This window comes from Thunnus maccoyii, chromosome 9, assembly GCF_910596095.1.
Source record: "Thunnus maccoyii chromosome 9, fThuMac1.1, whole genome shotgun sequence".
Classification (NCBI taxonomy): domain Eukaryota; kingdom Metazoa; phylum Chordata; class Actinopteri; order Scombriformes; family Scombridae; genus Thunnus; species Thunnus maccoyii.
Genome location: NC_056541.1, coordinates 33,333,182 through 33,343,955, shown reverse-complemented (window position 1 = coordinate 33,343,955; position 10,774 = coordinate 33,333,182). Strand labels below are relative to the sequence as shown.

General features: G+C 40.9%; 2 protein-coding genes across 7 annotated transcripts; one reads left to right on the top strand and one right to left on the bottom strand.

Annotated features, from left to right (window-relative positions):
* The first annotated feature begins 412 nt into the window (after window positions 1–412).
* On the top strand, window positions 413–1,577 carry mrpl41 (mitochondrial ribosomal protein L41). Of its 2 annotated transcripts, none has more exons than XM_042420908.1 (2): window positions 413–517; window positions 1,002–1,577. In XM_042420908.1, the coding sequence occupies exon 2, from the start codon at window positions 1,019–1,021 to the stop codon at window positions 1,424–1,426; it is 408 nt and encodes a 135-aa protein (XP_042276842.1). In that variant the 5' UTR covers window positions 413–517; window positions 1,002–1,018; the 3' UTR covers window positions 1,427–1,577. The 2 variants fall into 2 exon arrangements, with proteins under 2 accessions (XP_042276842.1, XP_042276843.1); XM_042420909.1 differs by lacking the exon at window positions 413–517 and adding an exon at window positions 734–758.
* A 23-nt stretch (window positions 1,578–1,600) lies between these two features.
* On the bottom strand, window positions 1,601–9,952 carry dph7 (diphthamide biosynthesis 7). Of its 5 annotated transcripts, none has more exons than XM_042420904.1 (12): window positions 9,862–9,952; window positions 9,677–9,769; window positions 8,154–8,195; window positions 6,963–7,135; window positions 5,932–6,065; window positions 5,559–5,646; window positions 4,750–4,844; window positions 4,484–4,644; window positions 4,285–4,357; window positions 4,138–4,203; window positions 3,809–3,981; window positions 1,601–2,968 (listed from the first exon to the last, which is right to left on the bottom strand). In XM_042420904.1, exons 4-12 carry the CDS (start codon window positions 7,092–7,094, stop codon window positions 2,559–2,561), a joined length of 1,332 nt encoding a protein of 443 aa, XP_042276838.1. In that variant the 5' UTR covers window positions 7,095–7,135; window positions 8,154–8,195; window positions 9,677–9,769; window positions 9,862–9,952; the 3' UTR covers window positions 1,601–2,558. The 5 variants fall into 5 exon arrangements, with proteins under 5 accessions (XP_042276838.1, XP_042276840.1, XP_042276837.1 ...); XM_042420906.1 differs by having other exon boundaries at window positions 9,677–9,772; window positions 9,862–9,949; XM_042420903.1 differs by lacking the exons at window positions 8,154–8,195; window positions 9,677–9,769; window positions 9,862–9,952 and adding an exon at window positions 7,416–7,522.
* Between the last annotated feature and the right edge of the window lie 822 nt (window positions 9,953–10,774).

Sequence of the window (10,774 nt, the reverse complement as noted above, 5' to 3'; positions counted from 1 at the left end):
TAAACAAATAAAAATACATAAATAACTAAATAAAACAAAATGAATAAATATTAAATAATGAATAAAATGTATAATAATAAAAATAATAACTTCCTCCTCAGAGAAAAGTTCCAATTTCAACTGTGTGAACAATTAGTCAAACTTGATAATGACATGATAAATAATGAATACATTTGCAAAGACCAGACTGTCACTGAGACTTCCTGTTTCCACACCGCAGTAAATAAAATGTTTACTGATGCAAATCAACAGCTTAACTCCCCAGTGACAGAAAACACACAAACAGTTCAGCTGAACACTTAAAGCGAGTATTAGTACAGACACGTTTCTCTCCATTTATTTTGAAGGCTCGACAGTTCAGCACTAGTATCCTGGATTGTAATTGGTCGGCAGTATCCTAGATTGTAATTGGTTGGCAGTACCCTGGATTGTAATTGGTTAGCAGTGGTGCCTTTTGGCCAATCGCTGAGCATTTCACTGCACAGTACTCTTCACTATAACCAGCAGTGTGCTCAAGGTGAGTCGTATTTTATAACAATTTAGCAACATATGAGCATTTTGTAAAGTGTACAATTTAAACGGTGTTCACTGTCTGTATCTTTAATATTGTGTTAAGTTAGCCTGCTAGCTGCTAGCAGTCGATGCTACATTACCTGATAACTGAGAGCTTATCGTTAGCCGAATAGCTACGCAGGTTTCCTTTAACTTATGTTCACAATTTCCACTAACTTGCATATTGATCAATGTGTTAATAACAGGTAACGTCGCAGACACCATAGATTAATTGATTCAGTAAGCAGCAACTAACAACATTAGTGTCAGAAGATGATGGTTTCTTTGGACTCTCTGGGGGGGGGGGGGGTGTCACATTTTCTCCACTTGTATAAAGAATATATAAATCATTAGTTGAGTCAGGGAAACAAGTGCTGACGTGCTGGATGTAAAATTGATGTTGTCTTCATTAGGATACAGGTGTGAAATAATCTGTTTGTCCTCCACAGTTTCTCTGTGTGGAAGGATGGGTGTGTTATCCACTCTGGTGAGGGGTCTGGTGAGAGGAGCCGACAGGATGTCAGAGTTCACCAGCAAGCGTGGTTCAAGGACTCACAATAAAGGCAGGGGCTCAAGGCCCACTGGACTGAGGCTCTCTAGCAGGAAGTTTCTGTCCATACGGGCCATGATTCCTGAGTTTGTGGTGCCTAACTTGGAGGGATTCAAACTCAAACCCTATGTATCATACCGCTCCCCCAGAGGAGCAGAACCTCCACTCACAGCACAGAGTTTGTTTGCTGAGGCTGTGGCCCCTCAGATCAAGAAAGACTTTGAAGAGGGCACTTTCAATAAAGAACAGCTGGAGAAATACGGATTTGAGCCCACACAGGAGGGGAAGCTATTCAAACTTTATCCCAAGAATTTTGTGCGTTAAAGATGAACTGTGTGTATTTACAAGGAAAGGCACAGACTGCTGATTACCTGAAAGAACAACATGGAACTGTAAATAATGTTAAATCTATTTTCTAAGTGGCTGACTTCTGTTATCTTATCAGGCAAAATAAAATCTAATCCATATTGTGAAATTGTACATTGATTATTGCAAACATCACTTGAAAAAAACCATTTTATTGTTTTAGATAAAAACTGTTGTGAACAGAGCTGGTGATCATTTACATGTCTACTGATAGAAGCATTCTCAAATAGGCGTCTGTGACAAACGTGGGCTGGTGACAAATAGCATAATTCAAATGTACATGCACATAACCGTCCCAATAAGTTATCCTGCATGTTGGCTTATACAGATGATTTCTACAGTATAGTCATTCATTTTTGCTGAGAACCCCCCCTTGAAGTCCAAAAAATGTTCACACTTGTGTTCAAGTTAATATATGCAGTGACACTATAGGTTGTCTAGGTAACGTTATTGGTGAGAAGGTGTAAAAAAAACCAGGAATAAAAGTGGCCTCTACACATTTTCATATACCACTTTGATGATGTTTCCAAAATCATCATAGTACGAAAGTTACTACCTCAGATTTCTCTTTTTTTTTTTTTGATAAATGTAATAAAAGGGGGTTTATCTAACAGCAGCAGCACCTTTAACCAGCAAATCTGGGCCAAAATATGAAGAGAGTTTCCCTTTGAGGATTGATAAAGGTATCAGACACATTAGCACACACCCCATGCACGTGTTAAAATCAGTACTTGTTGGTAGGTTTTTGTTTAAAACTTTCAAGCAAGGTGTTTTTGTGAGCAGCTTTCCTTAACATGATCACAAAGTGTTTTTTAAAAAAAGCTATAACACAGTAAGGTATGTGGGTGCAGCTATATGATATATAACCACTCATTCAAATACAAGTTTATATAAAAAAAAAAAATCAGTGTTGTCTATGAAAATATAGGGTTTTTCTAATTGCATATTGTGTGAGAAGTTATTCCAAAGTGTGGGGACGTATCCTCATAAAGATGGTGAGTGGAATAACAGCATGTCACGCCCATGTCGTGGCTGGGCTGTACATTCGTTAGATATTTCAAGAGTCAACTCGGCCAGTGCTCCAGCCTGGTCAACACTGCTCTGTTTCCTGTGGAGCCTCATCTGGAGCCCAGTCCCACCGCCACACATGGAGCATATGGTCATAGAACGAGCAGCTGGCCAGCAGACAGGAGACCGAAGAGGTGTCGCCGTCGGGGTTGGGAGCAGGGCCCGCGGTAGAGCTGGTAGAGGGCGGCGCGGTGCCCTCCGGGATGTATCGTCCAGCATCGTCCTCCAGTGACGTATCAAAGCTGGCGGTGGGAGACTCGTACTGGATCCTCAAGTGTCCTCGGCTCTCGGTGAGACTTTCCTTTGGTTCTGCAGCGGCGGGGGAGCAGGGAGCAAGTTCCTCCAGGGACAGCCGGGACCAGTCGGCTCCGTACGCCAGGGAGTTGTGGAGGATGTAGGAGGCTACAAGTGGACAAGCTCCTCCGCTGCCCTCTGGACAACAGCAGGGAAACAACATGTTTTTAGAGGAAATTAAACTGCACACTTCTGTGGTATCTTGTTCCTCATCTGATACATTTCATTCACATCATGAGTCTCTGCATTTCTTCACAAGGGACTTGTGTTTTAATCTGAATGAATTTGGAGTTTAAATATGATACCAAAATTAACTAAAATAAAATATATAACTAAAACTAAATTAATGCAAAATTAACGTTCTGTTCACCATATTATCATCATCATGGCCAGTTTACTGAGAGGGTTTTTAGATTTTATGATTTTTATTGTCATATTTTGGTGCAGCAACTTCTCTCACTCCGTCAGCTGCCTCTGTGTCTCTCTGTTCACTGTTCACTACATCACCTGTAGACTATAATATTCTCTCCTCTAATATCTCAGCAACTGTCACATCCTCTAACCACCTCTTTATTTCTGTCACACTACAGCACTGCTCTACGTCATCATATTAATGTTTTCTAATAGTTTCAGGTTCTCTACTACTTGTTGCTTTATATGGTAATTGTAGGGGTGTTGATGATGCTAATGATCAGATCTCATGAACAGGTGACATAATGGATAAGGTTCCAACAATCACTTGTTCTCCAACGATAAAGAAGATATCTTTCTATGCGTTAAAGGCACAAGATTAACACACTTTCTCTGTGACTAAAAACACAACAAAGCTAGGATTTAGTATTCATTTCCCACTGAAAGAGGAGCAGCATCACATCAGGTGATGTTAATGTTAACACTGGTACCTATCAAAACATAAGAAATGTTCCTATTAAGAATCCATAGCATGTATTTCCTTGCACGTCTCATCTTCATACTCACCTAGGGCTTGCTGACAGTGAAGTATATGGAAGTCATTGTGCATGCAGGCTGCCAGCAGCAGGTGCTGATGGGTCGGATGCCACTTCAGCCTCCACACACCACCACCCATGGGACTCTCACTGAGAGGCTGCCGCATGTTCCTGCCGTCCCACAGCAAAACCTGCTCATCATAGCTGCGGGAGAAGTTCAGAACATGAGACAGAAGGTTTAGAGATGCTGAGACAGCTGACAAAAAACAGGAAGCAGTGATAGTGAACAGTAGTGACAATAGTCAAAGGCTAATTCTCACATGACGCCGAGTTATCATACAAGTTTGTTGGGATATTTACCTGCCTGTGGCCAGGATGTGTTCCCGATGTGGGTTGCTGTGAATACTGCACACACCCATTGAGTGCCTTCAGGAGAGAAGACGTGATGTTGTCACTGTACAAAATGGACAATCTGAATGAATGAATGAACATCACTACTCTCAATACCTTTTACTGACGAAAGTGGGGCTGGAGGGACCAACCCTGAGATCCCAGCCTTTGAGTTTACAGTCATCTCCACCTGGGAAGGAAAGATACACACACACACACTATGAAACTGGTGATATGCCAGGGAAAACAGGCTGATTTAGCAAGGAATTAAAAGAAAATGGTATTCTTTGTACAAGAAGAATATTTTCATACGTACCAGAGTAAACCAGCTGTGTGTCCCAGTAGGAGAAGGCCGAGATCCAAGCCTCAAAGTCATGGGCCTTCCAATGTGACAGAGCCGTCAGAGCGCTTTCAGCCAGAGAGAGCACACTGATGCAGCCTGCAGAGTCACTGCACACCACCCGCACATCACTGCTGCTGACACCAGCGAGGGACGTTTGAAATGAACAAATGATTTTGACATTGATTGTTGTGAGTATGGGATGTACAGCTGCATGTCTTCTGGCTGTGTTAGTGTCTTACCTGTCCATTCTTCCAGTGGACCAGTCTAACGACAGAGCCAGCCGCTCTGCTCCCACCTCCAGACTGCTCAGAGTCTGCAGACTGCGGCCGCCTTCCTACTGGATACACACATTCATGAGCGCAGACTACCACATCAACAGCTTCAAGAGTCACACCACACTCGTGCTGCACAGAAAACACACCTACAACCACCAGTGCACAAAGCATTTGGGAGGCATTTATCTCCAACAAAATCCTACGAAAATCAGTGGTTGAACATCTTTGTGGTCTGGTTATTTTAACCTTTGGTGAGTTGCAAATGTTGGAAAAATAAACCGAATAAGATTCAATAATTTGAATTCAACAGAACGCTATCAAACCCCAGGTGAGGTGAGGTTAACAGACCTCTGTAGCCGGCTCCTCATCTCTCCTTGAGGCTATATTAGCCGCTACTAGCATAAAACACTTGAATCTCTGACAAATGTTGGTGGCTGGATTGCATTATGGGTAATGTAGGCGCCAGGACAAGGAAAAGGAAGAAGACTATGTGAAATAAAAAAAAAGATATCTATGTTTTTTTAAACATCCATCGTGAGTCCTAATAAGAGTGCCATGCTGAATCGGTGCAGTACTCTTTTAATAAGAGAGTGATGACAGGTTGGCCTGTGCACCTTTAATGTTTCAAACTGCACACTGTCCCAATCAATAAATCAAATCATAAAATTCAACAACCATGTGTGCCATCAAAAACAGTAACATCGTTTCATTCACAACAACTGACAGACTATCAAAGATACTACCTGGGATTCCTCTGATGCCACATTTCTCACCTGACTGTCTGACAGAGTATACAGCTGCAGCTCCCCAGTGGCAGCTGCCATTCCCAGCACGGCCCTCCCCGACACAGGCACATGGCACCTGACAACATGCACAAAAAATATATATATATCATCATATCATCTGCTATGATAAGAGTCATTCATATGTAGTAATCCATTCAGCATGCATAGACACTGAACAGGTGAGCTGAGTCTCTCGGCCTTAATGAGCCTTACAGAGGCTTTTCAGAACAGAATAAAGGTCTGCAAGACAACTGAAACTGAACTTCAATGTACATACACTGAATAATGGTAACTTCAGTCAAAAATATCATTATTATCATTATTCATCTTTAAACAGCCACACTGTTTTCTGATCTCTTACCATTTCAAATCTAATATGGCGGCTGTGTCCATGCGCTGCAGCTCAGTGAGAGGTGGGCTCATCGATCCCTCTCTGCGAAATTCAAAAAGGTACAAACGACCAGTCCGGCTCGGGGTGCCATCCTCCTCCCCTGCCTACAGGAAGATATACATGTGGCAAACATCATTAAAACAGACTGTAGCCTTATTATGTATCAGTTACTGTCCTGTAGAGTCCTGTGATAATCATGATGATTATATTGACTATAGTCAGTATGCACAAAGATATAAAGTAACTGCTGGGTTGTACTGAACATCACATAATAACACATAACAGAGAACTGAGTCCAGTAGACCAAGCAGCACTTATTTAAGAAGAATTCAAATATTTAGACATATTAACATCTTATTCCCACATTGGTCCACCATTCACTACAGTGTCCAGTGAACAGTGTGGTGCACAAATATTTGATGAATCATCTACGGTGCAGTCTTAAAGGTATCTGAACTCTCACTTCTTTTTTTTACTGTGGTGACTTTCAACTTCAATTTAAGGGTGATTACATCCATACTGGGGATAGAAAGTGCAGCCCTATCAATATCATTACAATACATGCATTTGGAGATGACAAAGATCAAACCACAAATCCTATGATTAATGGCTGAGCGACAGCCCTCCTGTGTGTGTGCTCCTGTGATGTACTGAATGTGTAAAGATGGTTTGCTGTAATAGTAATGATTTCCAGCACATTTACAATGATGTCTCTCAAATTGTCAGTTTTAATTGGTGTGCAAAGTTTGACTCTTTTGAATAAAACAGACTAGGGTTGCATCCCTGAATGTGGACAATGTGCTTGTGAAGAAAAATGCCACTTCAATGTAGATACAGATATTCCCTGTGGACATAACCTGCAGTTTACAGATCAGACTGGACTGGTGACAGCAAACCGTCCGACCTTTAACAAAACTACGGATGAGTGATTGTTATGTGGTTGTTTCCATGCACAGGTAAATGGATGAACAGGCCAGTCTGGACTGGTAGTGTAATCTCACCCCTCTCTGTAGCTGGTACGTCCCGCAGGCCAGGACATCGTGTCGCGGGGAGATGGGACACCACTCCACCGTGTCCGCACTCAGCTCCGTATCAAACACCTGCAGACTGCGGGTCCTCGACTTCCAGGCCATGACCACCTGCTTTGCATAACGTTACTGTGCCGCTGCAGTAGCTGGAAGGCAAATAAACACTTCGGTAACCTTACGTCTCAACAATAACAACACATGCAAACTCAGATAAGTAAGTTAGCAGTCAGCTAAAATAATCTGTTTTGTGGCTATGGCTAACAAGCTATAGTTAGCTAAATACTGTCTGACGCAGCTCAAACTGTCAGCAGTTAACACGCCGGATAGTGAACAGGTGTTAAAGTGGTGAATGAAAGGTGAAAAGTAAATTGAACCCTTGTTTATTATTGAATATCCAAAGATCAATTCATTATCAACAAAACTCACGTGTGAGCCAGCTTCGACCCGACGTTCTTTGCGTCTTTACGCAAGCGATAGACGTACATGACGTAAGCGTGCGTTCAGGTTTTATTTTGCTCAAACATAAAATACAAACACATATACAATATTCACACACACACACACACACACACACACACACACACACACACACACACACACACACACAACATAACTTATCATACTTACTTATCACAAACAAAAACAACAGACGTACCACATAAATACATGACTCGATCTCCTTATTGTGGTTACATGTATCAAAAGTCATTTTAGTGCGAATATAAATAATACCTGTACTCATAATATACGCGTGTAATGTAATACAATGCAATGCAATGCAATACAATACAATACAATACAATACAATACAATACAATACAATACAATAGCCCTGCAGTCAATACGATGGTGTCATGAGTGTTTGGCCTAACTACACCTCTGTCTATTTTGAAAGTGGTTCAGAGTGCTAATGTGGCTGCCCTGACGTATTAAGTGAGGATGCGCCTCCGTGTATTTGCCTGCTGTCTGCACACCTCACTACAGTCCTATCAGAGACTGAGACCACTGAGGTGCACCACAGACCGCCACAAACTGTATAAGTGTATTAGTTCCACCTCAGCACATTGTCAAGTTCATATAATATTTCTACACATTGAAAGACTTTTCAACATTTTGGGAAGCTTCCTAATTTGTAAACATTTTTACAGCTAGCTGATTACTTACAGAGTCAGTAAATGTACAGAACTGGTACTGGAAATGAACAAACTGCAACAACAAAAGAGTAAAGCAGAATTACAACACAGCATATTACTACATGGTCCTATGGCACAGAATCTCTCAATGACACATGACAGGAATTTCATGAATTAATTTCTTTTCATTAAGTTAGTGCCAAAATTGTGCTTAAAGAAAAAAACATACAACTTACTATACTCACATACTATATTTCTGAGGTCATTTCAATTCATCAAACATTTCATGTCATATTATTATATATATATATATTGTTTTTTTTGTTACTGAACATCAACATTTGTATCAAAGGAGAATAAGAGAATTATGCTGGAGTCTAATGTAATATCAAAGTGAGATCTGCTGTCAAGGGTTCAGTTTTTGCTCTCAGAAAGCTTTACACAAAGATCCTCCACAGGGGACTCCCAGAGCTCTTTGCTTTGCCTCATTGCTCAGCAGTACTTCTTACAGACCAGCCAGATGCATAGTCGTTTCATGTAAGTATGAATGTCACCCTCAACAGTGTCATGATGCAGAGCTACAAATGTATGCAGATGACACCATTGTGTACACATATGCAAAAACAGCTGAGTTAGCTGCTGCAAAGCTAATGATTGCATTGGAAAGGATCACACATTGGCTTGATCAGTCATGTCTGAGTCTAAATGTAAACAAGACAAAGGGTATGTTTTTCTCTAAGACTATGGTACAACCTCCTAACTCTGATATTCTCATCAAAGGTGAAAAAATTGACATAGTTACTGATTTTAAATATCTTGGTAAGACAGTGGATCCAAATTTGAACTTTAAGAAACATGTTAAAAAATATATTATATATATATATATAATTATTTGGTAATAATTGTATTGAACCTGTTGTGCATGTGAGGACTTTCTTCACATACAGTGTTTTTATGTGTACTTAGACCTACAGTATCCATACAGTACAAAAGAAAGTCACATTGCTTTCTATAGGATGGAATATATCTGGTTTCTCATAAATTCACATGATTAAACACATTGATAAGCCACATTTTAATATATATCCATAAAACAATGTTCAAAGTTAATAAAGTTAATGCTAAAAGTAAAAACTAGTGTGCACCACCACTTAAAAAAGCACTTACTTGTAATTGTGTTTGCATGCTCATGATGGCTACCCTGAGCATCCTGTATTATTCTGATGAGCTGATTATGCACGTTTGAACTAACAGCGACAACAACAGCAAAAAGATTTGAAGAGGGAGTAATTTATAATGCTGCAGTGATGTCAACATTAACAATAGCTGCTTGTGTATGCATTGTTGAAAGCGAGTATATAAGCGCTCTGTGACATATTCAGGTGATTTGCTGGTGTTAAGCCTGTGGGCATGGTCCAAGAAAAGCCTTTCACAGAGCAGCAGCACTGTGAGCAGAGCTAAAGACAGCAACAAGCCATCATTTCACTGCTTCACATTTTAAAATCACTCATGAGCCTTTAAGCTGATAGTAAGATATTTTGAAAACTGCCTCACTTTCTTCATTGGCCTGTGAGAGGAACTTCTCTGTAGTGAATAGCGGCTTCTTCTCATCTAAGACCAGGTTCCAAAAGCTGGAGAATTTAGATTCTGCTGAGACAAAAAAGACAAAAAAAAAAAATCTTCACCACCTCCGATCCTTGTGTTCAGCAACAGGCTCCACAAACAAAAAAAAGCCTCACCTGTCTGTGTGTCCAGCAGAGCCAGACGACTCAAGAGAACAGAAGCTGCATGCTGGGAGTTTTGTGCCGCAGCTTTCTCTACAGTTTGGAGGAGCAACAAAGGAAAAGAGCGATGAAAGTGTGATGATACCTTCTTGCTGTAAATAAGGGATGAACATCACAGTGACTGCAGAGCTGAGAGTCTGGCTGGAGGTTCCCGACACAGCATGAAGAAAATCATCTGGTATAAAAGTGTCTGTAATTTCTTAATGAATAATTGCATAATTACACTCATCTTTTGGGCGACAACTGTGAGCTTTCCCTCAGAGCCTGCAACCACAAACATTGCACATTACGATATTTGTCATACACAACAATCGTGTGTCAGTTGACCAGTTATATAGGAAACTAATCGCTTCACCTCCGAGGATCTTGAAGAGGTGTGTGACGATGTCCTGCACAGCGGTGGGGTCGCTGCACTGCTGGGCCAGGTTCTGCATGGCCTGCACCGCCTCCTCCATCAGCTGGGCGTTGTTGGCTTTCAGCTGGCCTGGAACACAGACCACAACAGACATTAAATACAGAGAAATGTGCTACATTGAGTGGAGCTTCTCATTCATTGTTATTTTCTTCGTGGAAATTTTTCAGCAATTATGCGTATATGTTCTTAGTACATGCATTAGGATCTGAGTTGGATTAAATACAGTACCAGTCAAAAGTTTGGAGACACTTTCTCATTCAGGTTAATGGGAAGATGAGTCCAAACTTTTACCTGGTACTGTATGTTTATAGACCATTACAGTATGTATATAATACAGTATGTCTTTTGTTATTGCTGAAAACAGCAACATGTTCTCGACCTGCATCGCCCTCCTCACTCTGATTTATTTAGTGATTTAGATCAAGTCAGTCTCATCAGGGTCTTCACCATAGC

Coding starts and splice junctions, on each gene's coding strand:
- mrpl41 (XM_042420908.1), top strand. CDS start 1,019: ATGGGTGTGTTATCCACTCTGGTGAGGGGTCTGGTGAGAGGAGCCGAC.
- dph7 (XM_042420904.1), bottom strand. CDS start 7,094: ATGGCCTGGAAGTCGAGGACCCGCAGTCTGCAGGTGTTTGATACGGAG. Junction 6,066..6,962: donor CGTACCAGCTACAGAGAGGG/GTGAGATTACAC, acceptor ATCTTCCTGTAG/GCAGGGGAGGAGGATGGCAC. Junction 2,969..3,808: donor TCACTGTCAGCAAGCCCTAG/GTGAGTATGAAG, acceptor GCTGTTGTCCAG/AGGGCAGCGGAGGAGCTTGT.